Source organism: Anastrepha obliqua, chromosome 2, assembly GCF_027943255.1.
Source record: "Anastrepha obliqua isolate idAnaObli1 chromosome 2, idAnaObli1_1.0, whole genome shotgun sequence".
Taxonomy (NCBI): domain Eukaryota; kingdom Metazoa; phylum Arthropoda; class Insecta; order Diptera; family Tephritidae; genus Anastrepha; species Anastrepha obliqua.
In genome coordinates this window covers 77,993,359-78,010,046 of record NC_072893.1, presented here as the reverse complement: position 1 = coordinate 78,010,046, position 16,688 = coordinate 77,993,359, and the positions used below count along the sequence as shown (strand labels likewise).

The window sequence follows — 16,688 nt, the reverse complement described above, 5'->3', positions numbered from 1 at the left end:
AAATAAAATACCAAATTTTTATTGAATTATTTAAAGAACTTTGTATGCGTGACAAATTGTTTTTAAAATGTGCGTTTTTTTAAAGAAATGTGTTATGGTTATGCACAATTTAATTTATGAGTTTTTTGTTAAGAGAATCTCTTTTGTTAAGAGAGTGATATTTTTGCTATATTTGACGTTATGTAACAAGATACGGTTCTCTTTTTGTTTATTTGTTTATTTTTACTATGAATGCATCTTTTGATGGAAGAAACAATTGCACTTCTATGATTTTAATTCGCACTTAGTAAATTCGAACGTTTTTTAAAATGTGCAAAAAGGTTTTCAATTTTAAAAAGAGTTGAGAGAAGAAGATTTAGTATTCTTGCGTAACCTTAAAAGGAGCAAAAAATTAAATTTGCACTTTCACAACATCAAATTTTATAAGAATCAACAAATTTTTATTAGCACTAAAATCTTCTCAGAGTGACTTTTTTTAACCTTATTTTATTCAATAATCCAGTTGTTGTTTAAATTACAGTTTCGCGACATGGCAGCCAAAGTTCTTCTCGAAATTTTGTTTTTCACCATAGTCATTGGCCAAACCTTAAATCTATCATCCTTGAAATTTATTGAAATTCCAACCGAAGTAGAGAATTTCAAACAAAGTAATAGTAAATTATTTACATTACACAGGTTTTTATAGGTGCCCTTGAGATTATCGCTTAGGTAAAGAGGCAACAAGTATCCGTAGTATTTAATTATTGACTTCGGCAAGCGCACTAAAGAAGAAGATACTGCCAATAAATATGGAATACTGTCTAGTAGCCTTTCAACGATTATACAAAATAAAAATCAAATTTCACATCAAGCAACGGTGTGCCAAAAGCACATCTTTCTTAATTCTTGCATAATGACAACTTCTCTATAACGAACTGTTTGGGACCGGAGTCCTACTGTATAGAAACCAAAATGATGAAAGCAAAGAAATACATATCGATCATTTGATCCGAGAGCGTCAAAATGCCGATGAAAACGGCTTCAGTGTTTTCAATTCATTAACTAAGTAAAAGTAAAGTCAAATTTTAATTTAATGTGTTACCGTTAATAGACATCGCCATGGATTTGTGCACAGTCTAAAAGACTGTTTCTGCAATTTATTTAAATCATTATTTTGTTTGTTTTTATGGCATGACTCTCTTGCCAAGAATGAGCGGTATGTTTTACATGAAAGTTCCATGAGTGCTAAGCACACTCCCACCTGTTTTAGTGTCCTAACTCGAAATATTTAAATGGCATCTATTTGTTTTCAGATTTTTTTTCGCAATATCGTTTATAAGCATTGTTTTGGGTTCAGCTTTCTTTGTGAACAATATCTATGATAAATGGAATCATACGCCATTGATTGTCAGCATAAATCCAAATCCTACTTCGATAACTCAAGATCCGTTTCCCGCTGTAACTATTTGTAACTTAAATCAGGCTTATAAGCAGATAGCCGAAAAATTTTCCGTGTAAGTATTTTTAGTTTTTTTTTGCTGTTTACTCAGCTGGAAATGGTTGATTATAATAACAACAACAATAAAAAAATGCATGGAAGTGCGGGATGAATCGCGCATATTTTTAGAGTTTTTAAACAAAACATATGCCAGAAGAAAAATGGTACAGAAAAAAAATTTGAGTCAGAGAGATGGCACCAGTGGCACCTATTGAGATTATGTTTCGTTAGTAGCATTTCTTGGAAAAGCGCACATCAAGTTTCAGCCAAATCGGTCTATTTCTTTGTGTTTGGCATTCGTTTGAGTCGAGGAAGTTGATTGATTTAAAAAAAATGGACGAAAAAGAATTTGATGCGTGGAATTTCACGCCTCAGCTGTTGTGGTCGCAAAATTAATGGAAATAGGGTTCCACCTACGGACTTGGCTCTCTCAAATCCTCTGGTTCCCCCAGACTACTATTTGTTACCCAATTTGAACAAATGACTGGTGGGAAAGAGATTTTACTCATGCGAGGAGGTGATTCCAGAAACGAATGGCTATTTTTCAGACTTGGACTAGTGTTCGGAAGGGGTCGCCAAACTAGAGCAGCATTGGACGAAGTGAGTGAGCTTAAAAAGAGACTATGTGGAAAAAAAAAAAAATGTATTCCAAACAATTAAGTAGTTTTTAATGTTGCATGGAATTTTCAATAGTTTAATAATAGTTGAGTTTTACTACGCATTTAAATTTCGTTATCAATTCATTGGCCATGCTTGCATTTGTTAGACGCCACTCTTTTAATTTTTCTGATCCATTTACTTATAAAATATTGTACTCTGCATTTGTTGGTTTCAAATTTTAACACCCAGCTTTTAAAAGGAGGTCCTATCATGCAATCCACATCAACCGATCTAGAAGAACTTTCTCCCTTTTCTTACCCGATTTCGTCACACCAATCACGATAGCTATTAACTATTTTGTTACCATTAAGAGAGATGGTATTACAATGGACCTCCAGGCGTCCCCTCTATACGTTTATGAAGAGTAGCAACCATTCTAACCTAAAATATCATTACCAGATAGGAGAACACTCTTGTCAGTTTGTTCATTTTTGAAGTGGTTTCCAAAGAGTTTTAGTCCTTTTCTTTCTTAGCGAATAAATTTTAATGTTCCATGCAAAAATATTTGTAATTATGAAGTTTTTCGACGTTAATGTTTCGATAAATATAACTCTCATTGTTTTTTTGGATTAAGATTTATCTTTCACCTAGCGTCTTAAATGTCTGTTGCATAAATTAGACTTGAAATAATCAACAAGTAAGCAAATGAATATGTAGTCAACATTTTCAGCTGTGGTATATACCCTATGATCAAAAGGTACCGGGAATGTTTAATTTAGACGAACCGCGCACGTGGGAAGCGGTCCATATTTTTTTCTTATGTTGGTAGGACTGTAAGACACACATCTGTCACTTTTTAGCGCCATCAGATCATTTGAGAGATGCTGTACGTCGCAAACGGCCGAAAATGTGGGCAAACAATTCTTGCATTTTGCAAGATGATAACGCGCCATCCCACCGAGCCGAAATTGTGCTGGATTATTTGACCAAACACCAAGTAAATACCATCGTGCAAGCGTCGGGTTCACCTGATATGGCCTTGTGCGACTTCTTTTTGTTTCCCAAGTTGAAGTTACCAATTCGTGGAATTATGCGACGAAGGAGCTGAAAGCCATCCCTTCATCGGCCTGCCAGGGGTGCATGGAGGACTGGGTTAAAAGTTGGCACATGTGTGTTGCTTCAGACGGGTGATATTTTGAAGGAGATAAAATAAATTTGCTTGAAATTTAACTCTGTTTTATTTTATTTAAACATTCCCGGCACTTTCTGATCATAGGGTGCATATGTATGTGTATATGTAACTATTTCAATTAAATATTCGTTAAATATTATATCTTCTTAAATATTATTTTATACTTCATATAATATTGCAGCTATTCGCCCGAATATGCTATGTTACAATTGATCTGCGAGCGTGAGGCCAATGCCACCATTGCGAGTTCAATCACGGATTGGAGCAACTTGAGAAATTTTATTACCAAAGTATGTGTGAACGAAATATTTATTATATTAGGGGTATTCTCGATCGATTGCATAAGGTCTAGCATAGTGCATGGATAGAGTAAAGAGCATGACTGGAAAATAATTTTGTTTTTTAGCTTTAATAGTAGTACAGCTTTGTTTAGCAATATAGCTCTCGACTAGGTGCACTTTTTGGTATTACAAGCTGGCTATTGTTGTATGCTTTCTTCCATGCAGTAGATCGAAAATACCTCTATTGCGTCCCTTTATTATATGATTGATGTATCAAATTTGGTTAAATTTCTTTTCTTTTTGAGAAATGTTCGTATTACACCGTGCGCGAGCGAAAGTTATCCACGAAAATTTTCATGTACATGTAGATTTTACAATGTAGTAATGCTGCATAATTAATTTTTCACGTAATAATCAATTTAATTTTTAAAGGCCTACATTTTCAATAATTAGTTTTAAATACTTAAACTCATTTTATGACATTAATATGGATATCAAATGATATAGGATGGCTTAATATAATTAACAAGAATTTGTTTCAGCTTCATTTCTTTTTGCTGTTTTATAAAAACGTTGAAAAAGGTGAACTTTCTTCCTAGGAAGTATTTTGGAGGTCCCATAATGGTATCAAAACGGTGCTTTAGTGCTACTTGGGGACGGCCAGAGTGGTACTTCAACCATTTCATCCACGTACCTACCTATGAAATAAAGTATAAGCTGGGGATACTAAAAAAATGTTTTTATTTTTCTCAGCTGAATATAACATTTTTCGTTCATATGTAATATATTATATTATATGAAAATTTGGTCCTTTGAAACTTTAAAGTCCTCTAAAGAAAACACTGAATTGATAAGAAAATGAAAAAATGTATGCAGCTTTACAGCAATATGGCGCAAAATTGGTCACCCTATCGAAATATTTACAATTTTTGCAAATAGCAGCGTACGTCAGTCATATTTGAAACTTGTGAATGAGACAGCGGCAGACACAAACTATTTTTTTTACTTCTTAAAAAAGTTATAAAAAAAATTATAGTTTCACGTACATATCCAATTTTTCCTGAGTAACAAAAAACAACAAGAAAAAGTTGATTTTTGTTGCATGGTATTATTATATAAAAGATTGAAGTTGGATTGGCCATTTACATTTTTTCTTCTTCTTAATTGGCGCGAAACCGCTTACGCCATTTTGGCCGAGTTTAACAAAGCGCGCCAGTCGTTTCTTTGTCGTGCTAACAGGTGCCAATTGGACACACCAAGTGAACCCAAGTCCTTCTCCACCTAATCTTTCCAACGTAGAGGAGACCTTTTTTTTCCTCTGTTACCACCAGCTGGGACCGCATCGAATACTTTCAGAGCCGGAGCGTTTGTATCCATTCGTATGACATGACTCAGCCAACGTAGCCGCTGGCCACTTAGTTTTATGTACATTTAATTTGGAAGCAAAAATAATAATAAATTAATACTTATTCAAACAGATCGCTCAACCCTGCAGTGAGATGTTGCTAACCTGCCGATTTGGTGGAGTAAATTATAAATGTTCCGAGATTTTCTCCCCAATAGTAACCGACGAGGGACTGTGCTGTGCTTTCAATTTGGTAGATGCAAAATTCGTTCATAAAAAGTTGAGTCCAAATCATATACATATAACATATTTTCTTTCTCTTTTATCAAATATCCTTTCTACACTCGTTCCAGTGAATCTGTTGGCCAACACTACAATGCGCCAAATGGCACCATTTTCGTTGACTGGACTCCAGAGCATGGCTATCCCTCCGAATTGCCTCAATCGTATATACCAATGCCTGCTGCCGGTACAGGAGAGTCTTTAGGTTTATCCATAACTCTGGATGTTGAAAGGAATTTCTATTATTGTTCTTCTTCAAATAGCGTCGGTTTCAAGGTGCTACTGCACAATCCACTGGAATTTCCTAATATGCGGGAATTTGGTTTATTACTGTCACCCGGCCATGAGACTCAACTTCGTGTTCAAACATTCAAAACCGAATCCGAACGACATTTGCGTGCGATTAAAAAAAATTCACGTGCATGCCTGTTCCAGGATGAATTATCATTGCTGATTTACAGGACGTATTCGCAACGTAATTGTATGGTGGAATGTTTAGGGGGAATGTTGATGAATTTTTGTGGGTGTATTATGTTTTATATGACAATGGCTTTTAGAAATGAAAGCATATGCAGCATTTATGAATCAAAGTGCGTTAAACGTATACTACTGCAGTATTCGTTGTCGAATAATGGCAAAGGTTGTTCAGATATTTGCTGGCCTAACTGCTTTGATCTCTCATTTCAACCGGATTTCTTCAGTACGCCACTATCGCACTCGGGATTTCAAATCAGTAATCAGGTGATTAAGAAAATAAATAGCTCTTATGCAGAGCAAAATATTGCTGTGTTGAATGTTTACTTTAAAGAGATTTGGTATAGAAGCAGCAAAAAGGCGGAGTATGTTGGAATAACGGAATTCATGTGTAAATTTAAAAATATGAAATATTAAGTAAGTCAAAAACTTGAGCAAATTTTTTCTTATTATTCGTAGCAAATCTTGGTGGCATCATTGGACTGTTCTTTGGATTCAGCTTTATATCCTTGGCCGAATTCATTTTCTATTTGCTATTAAAGCCTATTCGCATGTTGATTGTTGTGCTTTGGGCACAGAGGCGCAGAAAGTCTGCCAAGATACAAAAACTACACAATTCGAAGTCATTTAAGAGGCAATCATCGCATAGTTTGAGCTTAAGCGATCGAAAACATATTTTACGTGGTGATTATGAGAATAAAAGGAATAAAGCCGATCGGGTTATTATTAAGGTACCAACAAAGAGATTTTACCAAAATACGAATACTTTATGGAAACCTGGCATGGACTACACACCGTAAACAGAAATTGAATAGTGGATGTAAAATAAAGGGTGGTTAAGTTTAAAGGGCCGGTGTTGATTTTGAATTAAATACAATTTTTTTAGGAAATTATTGTCATTTATCTTTACTATGATAATACTAGTATGGCTCAATTATGTATAGAGCAAAATATCGGCCAAATAGCCGCCACGGCCTCGACGGCACACCTCCATCCCATGATTCAAATTTTCGATGACGCTGAGGCATAATTGAGGTTCTATGCCGTTAAAATGCCGAATTATCTCATCCTTTAGCTCTTGAATTGTTGCTGGCTTATCGACGTACACCTTTTCTCAAATAACTCGAAAGACGTTTAGGTGTAGTTTACATTCAACATCGGCCTTTGAAATTTAACCACCCTTTACAAAGAAATCAAGTGTAATTATTTCGTGGTTTATGTATTTATGTATGTTAATCAGAACTGTTAAATTTTGATTATGAATTCTAATCAAAGCAATTGAACATTATGACAGATTAATTTTGTTTCATAGCCTGGTATGAAAATTGATAATCTCTTGTAATTAGAGATCATTAAAAAACATGCATAATTATTAGCTATAAAATAAATAATCACAAATAATAAAAAAAAAACATGTGAAACACAATCTATAAACGAAAAATAACACAAATTTAAAGACGGTCGCTGAGTATGAAAATTTACAAATGTAGTTGTTTTTTTTTCATTTATATCTGAACTTTTTTCCACAATTAATTTAAATTTTTGTTATTTTTCGATCATTCTTGAATATTTCTGACGTCAAGTCCATAATTTGCGATTATTCAATTTCGGATTCTTTGTCCAAAATAATTAAAAATGATCGAAGAATAACAAAAATTTAAAGCCGGTCACAGAATATGGGCATAGTTTTTTTTTCATTTATATCTAAAATTTTTCTAGAGTCTAGACGCATCGGTCCTTTGTACCAATTTGACTGCACTATCGCTTCATTTTAAGTGAAAAACGTGAAGCACAATGAATATGTTTTTTGTTTTGATTTTTTTTTCAATGTATTTTGAATTCTTTTCTATATTTCTGTATTTACTCTTACTTTTCCGGTTATTTGTTGTTTAAATTTGATTTTTTGATTTTTATCAAATTAACTTTTGTCCTTTTGTTTTCTTATACATTTTTTTCAGTATATATCGACAATTTTCGTAGTTTTGGAAAAAAAAATATTTTTTTTTTAACTTTGTAAACTTCTTCAAAACGTTTCATTTTAATAAAAGATTAAGTATTATCGAAAGCAAACCACTCAACCTATCTCAGTTAATTCGTCTTCCTGACTTCCAGGCAGAACTTTTAGCGATCAGAGAAGCATGCAAATCACTAAAACTCTACAAGGAAGTTGGTGCAAGAGCAGCTATCTTCTCAGACAGCCAAGCAGCTATAAAGGCCTTAGACTCCAACTCCATTTCATCCAAACTAGTCTTACAGCAATTAATAAAAGTGTAAAATATCATATATGAAACGGCTCCAAATTAAATTTTTGCCACCAAACTTCTACTAAAGAATTTAGCAAGGAATATTTTGGTATTTTAATTCTCTACCTCCTACTTAAATGGGTATTTTTGACCCGTTCGCAAAATAGCTATTATAAAAAGTCGAGAAAAAAAACGCAATCGGAGGATTAAAATCTTCCACGAAAATTTGAAGCTGACAATTTTACTGGGGGTCGTCCATGAAGAACAACTCTTAAGAAGGCAAAGTTCAAGCTAAAGTTCCGCTTAGATGTCTAGAATACATCGCTAACACTTACACTTATGAGTATTAAGGCGGATCGATTTGAATGGAATGCAATTTTCGGACCTTCCATAAAATTGTTGGACTGTTTAATGAATCATAATTATTTTTTGATTATTTGTAATTGTATTAATTACTGATCATAGTGATGAATCATGTATCAGCACACAGAAAAAGATAATACAATAAATAGTCATTAGAAGTAATAATCAGTATATAACAGGTCTAATATTACTGTATAAATAACTGTTCCTTTTTCAAACGCACAGGTTTTTGAATCACATATAAGTACATAGTTATATACAAATCAATCTGAATGTTGTATTTATGGAACTAAATATGAAGCACAATAAATAAATTGCTGAGCACGAGAAAAAGGTTTTTGAATTTATAATTTTGAAATTGTTGTTAGCTATTTGTTGGAGTAAAAACGGATCTTTGAAAAAATCATTACGTAGAGTGCATTAAATGTACTTAAACAATATTTGTTCGTCTTTCCAAAAGCCGGAGCACGAGCAGAGTTGATGGCACAAGGGTACTTGTTGTGGGCTCAACTGAACAAAGACTAAGACTATAGTTATGAGAACAAAGTAAGATTGTACAAAAATATTTTATGGACCCTTGGTTCAGGCGTTGAATGCCGTCTTGAAGTCGTAACGGACGTCGTAAAGGAGACACGGTTCACTAGTGCTTGAGTTCCTTCAAGGAAGAAACGTATATCTTTAGAGATGATTTCCAGCTGTATTCCCAGTAAAAAATCTAGGTCAGTAACATCCCATGAGAGAAGGAAACGCTTGGTCTACTTCGGTGCTAAACAATGTTGTTTGGAGAAGCACGGAAAAATAAATCTTCATGCAGAAAACCTCGACTTTTTTAACAAAGGTTGGTTTTGCACTTTCTTACTCTCAAGACTTTTTAGTGCTGGGCAAAGTCAGAGTTCTTAATGCAAACCCTTGCGGATGTTGAAATGCAACAAAACAAGCTGTGGGTCGGGTATTTCACTTTTTAGTTAATTTAAGAGGTCTATGTTTTCCATTATGTATGAAATAAGGCGTCTTTGAAATCTCTGCTGTGGTTTTGCGAGACGGTATGGATCGAAGACGATCTGTGTTTAATGACTGTACTGCATAGATGCGGCTGAATTTGAGCAATGGTCTGAGTTATACTGATTTTGAGAGCATAGGGGTGTATTGGTATAGATCTGCTTCTTGAAAAACCTATGGTAAAATAATCTGCACGTGTGGCCACTATCAGACCGTTAACCGGCTCTCAGAGAATTTGACAGAATCAGCTGATGAGCTGGCGTGAGAATGGAGGGGTTTACTAAAAAAGTGATATTCTATTGGTGATATAAAAAAAAAATCAACCAATGACACTTCGTTGCCATCCGAAAAACGACTGATTAGACGAGTGTGTGATATGTGTTTGGCCCGTGAGGAGTTGCCTGATCTCCCATCGGGCGCGTCCCAGGTGGTGGATAGGGAAGCCCTGACACCACACGAGTGGCCTTCTCTGACGGGGTGGGTTCAACACTCGAGTGATGACTCAAATGATTGGCATAGAATCAGGGTGCCATGCGCGAACCAAACTCGCGAGTGAGTGAATATGTGTGAAATGATTGTGCAAATTTCGGCTGGCTAGTGGTATTCGAAAAAAAATCAACTCAGTCTTCCCTCTTGTTGCCTCGTTGGTATATGAACAACGACTGATTGGACGAGTGTGTGAATATATGATCGCAGAATTCGTCCACCGAATCTCCCAAGTGACGTGGCAGCCGAAGTTCCCCTCACAATTTTCTATTTCACTAAGAGTATAGTTAAAGAGTATACCTTGCAAGTCTATCGTCCTTGCATGTCGCTTACTTGCAACTTTTTCATGCAGAATGTCTGACGTTCGTTGTGGGAAACGTAGCACCATTCTGCTGAAAACACATTTCCCACCCATCTATATCGTTAAATTGTTGATAAAATAGATAAAATAAACGAATGATGCTGGTGAGACTTGCGAGAGTTCGAGTTGTATTTAAACGTTAAAGATGATATTTCGACTCTCAACTTTTCAGAAGTTTGACCTTTCCACACTATTCTGGTTTTGTGTGATCTATTTATAATAAGCTGAAGGATTTTAGATATAATTGAGTTAATGATTCAATATTCTGATTGTAATTAAAACGAGACTTGTTGCATAAATAGTTTCTTAAAAGCTTCCAAAAGGAATTATAATTTATATGTTGCTCCTTATAAAAATATCTGTCGTTCGAAGTCGTCTTGAAACTATAGGTCCCTCCATTTGTGGAACACCATCAAGACGCACACCACAAATAGGAGGAGGAGCTCGGCCAAACTTCCAATCAGGGTGTTCGCGCCAATTATATACATATATATATATATATATATATGTATAAAGGGTGGTTAAGTTTCAAGAACCGGTGTTGATTTTGAATAAAATACAATTTTTTAAGGAAATTATTGTCATTTCTCTTTATTATGATAATATTGGCGTGGTCCAAATTTTCGATGACGCTGAGGCATAATTGAGGTTCTATGTCGTTAATGTGCCGAATTATCTCATACTTTAGCTCTTGTCTGCTGGCTTATCGACGTACATCTTTTATTTCAAGTAACCCCAACGAAAGAAGTCTAACGGTGTCAAATCACATGATCTTGGTGGCCAATTGACATCGCCGCGACGTGAGATTATTCGGCCATCAAATTTTTCGCTCAAAAGAGCCATTGTTTCATTAGCGGTGTGACAAATGGCACCGTCCTATTGAAACCAAATATCTTCCAATTCGGGCCATAAAAAGCTCGTTATCATCTCACGATAGCGAACACTCTTCACAGTAACTGTCTGACCGGCCTCATTTTGAAAAAAATACGGCCGAATGATGCCGCCGGTTCATAAACCGTACCAAACGGTCACTCTTTGTGGGTGCATTGATTTTTCGGCAATCACTCTTTGATTATCATTCGCCCAAATGCCGCAATTCTGCTTATTGACGAATGCACTGAGGTGAAAATGTGCCTCATCACTGAAGATGATTTTTTTCGAAAATTGGTCATTCACTGTTGCCATTTCCTGCCACCATTCTGACCATTGACGACGCTTGAAATGGTCAAGAGGCTTTAGTTTTTGAGTCAATTGCACCATGTAAGTGTGTAAATGTAAGTCTTTATGCATAATGTTCATCAACGACGAGCGTGAGAGGTGCAATTGTTGGACACGAGGACGAGTTGAGGCGGACGGCTCTTCAACCACACTATCGCGAACAGCAGCAATATTTTCTGCAGTACGAGCTGTACCTACAGAGCCGATTTGCGCAAACTTTTGCACAATTTTTCCGATTGTACGCACTTTTGGACGATTAAATTGACCGAAAAAATCACGAAGTGCACGATATGCATTTTGATTTGAACGCCCGTTTTCATAATAAGGCTGATGGCTCCATGGTTCAAATTGAATTAGTCTGAAATTGAAAAATGTCAAATGAAGTGCAGAAAAAAACTTGGAGTTTAGGTGTGATTCACATTCAGCATCGGCCTTAAAATTTAACCACCCTTTATATACTGACTCAATATTCTGACGGTAAGTAAAATGAGAGTCGTCACCTAAATAGTTTCGTAAAAGCTTCCAAAAGGGATTACATTTTGTATTATGTATTTTCAAAAATCTTTGATGGCCCCTCTGAATTTACATAAGTGTGATAAGAGAGTAGTAGATGTAGCCTTTGTGTCTGTAAAATACCAAAGAATTATGCTCAATATCCCTGCCGAGGAAAGACCTCCCCTCATATATATACTTCTAAATATTTTGATACAAGACTTAGTTAAAAAGGCGCTCGCTTCTTTTATTCACGCCCTTATCATCACGTCCACAGCTACCACGGCTCCTAGCACTAGGTATACGGCTTTTTCCGAAGTGAAGAGTTTGGGGTCATCTTTTTCTGTCGCAGGTATGTAATACTCATGCACGAAGTTTTAAAATTTTAGATCAGGGATCATGTAAACGGTAGACAATTAAGTTTATTGGAATAGAGCTACATTGTAATCACCCTTCTATACTGTGAGGCAGTTCTATTATTCCCTACCCATCCGACCATTTTCCACCGGATATCGCGATGTGTGGATTTTGCCATTGTAATAGTAGCCGAGCAAATTTGGGGGTTTAATATTCTAGGCAATCGCACAATATCCCGTGTTGTGAAGTTATTGTTGGATTTGAGGATCTGGACTACCACCCACTCGTAGTCAAGATGGCAGCCAGAAAGAATTTAGAATTCCATTGCGCAGGTGGAAATCTCGCGAAGAGTCCAGCCAAAAGACTTACGCCAGTCATGAATATATTTTAGGAGACTCAGTTCAGCTTCCGTTTGCCTCAAACATTTTTCTAAATGACTGAATTTTACGAATTTTTGATACTAAAGCCTGACTATGAAACTATGCTTTGACTGCCAAGGACACCAATGTATTTGTTGTGGCTTTGGAATCCATAAGCTTCAAGGGCATATTTTACTAATTACGTAATTACACCAATCAAATAATAATTGCAGGAAATGTAGTAACTTCTCAAATTCAGAAAATAAATTTTGGGTGTGTGAAAATATTTTTTGGTTTGCTTATAAGGACTCATGTCATTATCGGCAATAAATTGTATTAAATTATCTATCAGAAGCTTCCATCAGCATATTTTGCCCTTTTAAATGAAATAATACCTACAGGCAAATACGACTGCGCTATTATTTTCTAAAGACTTTTATGATTAAAACTTTATTTCTGTTCTACTTTAACAATAAAATTTCCATAGGCAAATTATGGTATCGGAAAGGCCTAGAAATGCACTGAAATTAAGCAAATACGAGTATGTCTAAATGTAGAAAAATAAGTAATTCGATTTCGTGGGAGGGAGACAAAAATGTTAAATTAAATCATTTCCTGGTACAGTGTATTTAATAAGTAAGTACTACACAAGTTTTTTCAAATATACTAATTACATGAATATTTTTATGTATAAACAGCTATAGCCATATAAATGGGACACTTTTACACTTTACGATACGAGTGTAAATATTTTTAACAAATAATAATTGAATAATGCTTTCCCAAGATTTATTCCCCATTTTAAATATATTGTAGAAATTCAAGGAGCTAGCCAATTGTAGTGACAGAAATAATAAGCATATTTAGGGACTCTTTTGGACGGGACGATGAAATTATTCAAAATTTTAAAAAGCAGGAACCAAAAACCATTATTATTACAAAATTTTCAAGGCGTACACCTTCTTTGGGTATTTGGCCGAGCTCCTCCGCCTATTTGTGGCGTGCGTCTTGATGTTTTTCCTACAGTTGTAAGCTGACTCCGAACGGCATATATTTTTTATGAGGAGCTTTTTCATGGCAGAAATGCATACATTCGGTGGTTTGCCATTGTCTGCCGTGGAGCGACCACTATTAGAAAACACTTTTTCTTCATTTTTGTCTTTCACCGAGACTCGAACCTACGTTCTCTCTGAATTCCGAACGGTAGTCTCGCACCAACCCATTCGGCTATGGCGGCCGCCGATTGCAGATTGATTAAACTGAGATGGGCTGCGGCGAAATTCCCAGCATACACATCCATGTAGTTTTTAAGGTATTAGGGTATCTATTAAGGAAGAAAATCGATCAAAATGTATAAAATCAGTTAACCAGTTAAGCCCAGAAATGCCATTGCCTGAAAAAGGGGATACATTTTTTTGAAAATTGCACTTGCATGCCTTTTGATCTGTACAAATATTGTATTCATTATATTTCAGGATGTGGACTTTGTTATGATGACTGCCGCATACCAACACGACTTTTGGACAATTGGGTTTTGGTTTTTGGTTATGGCATATCAAGTACAGCAGACCAAAGAAGACCCATAGGATTTAAGTACAGAGCAAATTCGTAACGAGTTTGGAGTTATTATCTTAGTATATACAATTTTCACTTAATTGGTTTTTCAAAATGCCCAAATATTAAACTGAAGTTGCCTTTAATTTTTCTGTGCATCCTATGAGTGCGTCTTCTGGGTGAAATTAGGATTATATTCTTGGTGGTTGGGACGATGAATAAAAATTGTACTATCTAGTACTACCTTATTGACCTTCACTGCGTCACTCCATTGTTTCCAAATGTTTTTCTAAAAATGTATGGGAGTACCTTCAAGGGAGTTCCTGAAGTTATATATTTTTTTAATATATCAATAATTTTTTCGTCGGAAAAGATTCTGACAAGCCCGCTGGATATTTCTGCTACCATCTATATAATATTTTTTGTATTAAACTAATATATAGTAACTATCTAAACATTAAATTTTTGCACTGCGTATTAGGTAGCAAGTGAAGAACGAAAGAAAAGAAATCTAAAAAGCAACAATGATGTGAGATATTAAATTTATTCTGGAAGGCACTATGCGCCCGCCGGACGGCGCTATATAAATAAATTATTATATTTTATTATTATGATTTGAAGCTGAATTCTTGCCATTTAACATAAAACATTTCGAGCATTCGTTGTATGGAATTAAATGGATACTACCATCAACAAAAAAAAAATACCTGAAATGAACTCGAATTTTCAACCACCTTATGCTATTTTCCTACGACACGTAATTCGTTAAGCAATTTGCGAATTACATTGCTTCCTTCTTTCTTGTCCTTGTTATTTGCTTTTTTTTATTATATAATATGGCAGATGGAGAAAAAAGAAATTTAAAGTTTTTATTTAATTTACTCCTTCCATTTTCCAGCAATAAGAAAAACTGTCAGCAAATGGCTGCAGGCCGGCGAAAGAGCGCTGATAGAGATAAGGGGCTAAAAAATTAACGAGTATCGTGCCTGCTCTGAATATAACCACATATGGTACCATTCGAAATAGTGCAGGGATTGCAGAACCAAATATTTGTGTACTCGGTGGTGGAGGTGAAACGACATTTGAGTGCGCTCTGAGTACCTCTGAAGACATTTTGCTTTCTTCCACCATTCTTAAGGTGTTCAGCAACTTCTTCGACACTATAATTTTTGTCCATTATTAAGAAATAACATTTTCTGGTTAGTATTCAACATTCCTTTAGTTTATTTCAGTGTTTTTGTTCACTTCTCCGTTTTGGTTTGACAGCTGATTTCGATACATCTTCTATAATATAAAAGTGAATCGCAAAATGTGTTAGCAAGCGCATAACTCAACAACGCATGGACCAATCTTAACAATTCTTTTTTTTAAATGTTACTTGAAATCCAAGGATGGTTTATATGGCGAGAAAAATTCGAATAATTTCGGGAAACTCCTAAAACAGCCTTTTTATTTTTCCCATACAAATATTGCGCGTTTGTGTGAGTGTCCGCGTTGGAGGATCTAATGCGTTCACACTAAAGTGATATTATTCTTTCTTTTGTTCTAGTTTCAGAACGAGTTGAGGAATGATTTCGTCCACATATAATAAATAAAAATAGTTAAGTAAATTCTAAGAATAATCATGCAGTGCTGAACAAATCCAAACATATTTTAAGAAGAACAAAAGATAAACATATGTTAAGTATAACAAAAGACACACATTATAAACCCACTATCCCTTTAAATTATTTTTCAATCAGGTTTGAGCCTTAAGTTCCCCTCTTAGTTTGAAGCCCTCTAGCAAACATCTCAGTAGGGGATTTTAGTGGGTCCCAATAGGGTGGCCAAAGTTCGTGGAGGCGAAGATACTTAGGTCACCCGAGCTGACCCTTTTCTTTAATTCTCCTGAACAGAACCATCACCAAGATGATAGGGCGGTGTGTGAGGGTCAGCAGAGTAAAAACGTCTTAAGGTCGAAATATAAACTGCCACATTCAAAATCTATTTGACAGAACGAAGTCTGTCGGGTCCGCTAGTTTTCCATAAAAATGAGGATAGGCAACGATTTGTTTGTAATTCGCAAGACAATAGAAATCAAATTACTTACAAATTAGATAAAAATTTCGCATGACGAATTACATAGCGTGAAAGGTAATTCGGAAATGTATTACGAATGAGAGAGTGCATTATAAATGGGAGAGCGAATTACGTGACGCAGGAGTATAGCATTAAGCTGGCACAATATTCTACATGGTATGGGCTACAAAACTGCATAACCAAAGTTTAAACTAAATTGATCTAAAAAATTCCTCTTAAAAAATTTAAAACTTTGATGAAATTTTTTTGGAATTTTTTTGAATTTTGTATTAAGTTTGCAACTTTGAGTTGCATGGTTTTCGTTGTGGGATGAACTGTATTTCTATGAAAAATAAAACGAATGAAGTAAAAAATAAGTAAATAGTCAACACTTTGGAATAACACATAATTCGGAGTTGAATATTTTTCGAATTTATTCGTAATCTAAATTTTTTCCATTTATTTGTCCATAACTGCATATTTATTCAATTAACTACGACCAATAGTATCACCACTTAAGCTTTTAACTTTATTGTTTATATATATA

General features: G+C 35.2%; 1 protein-coding gene across 1 annotated transcript; it reads left to right on the top strand.

Moving 5' to 3' along the window:
* Positions 1–1,188: 1,188 nt before the first annotated feature.
* LOC129238223 (pickpocket protein 28-like) lies at positions 1,189–6,451 on the top strand. The gene is made up of 7 exons (XM_054873264.1): positions 1,189–1,195; positions 1,337–1,493; positions 3,451–3,559; positions 5,029–5,174; positions 5,249–5,641; positions 5,735–6,042; positions 6,111–6,451. Exons 1-7 carry the CDS (start codon positions 1,189–1,191, stop codon positions 6,449–6,451), a joined length of 1,461 nt encoding a protein of 486 aa, XP_054729239.1.
* The last annotated feature ends 10,237 nt before the right edge of the window (positions 6,452–16,688 follow it).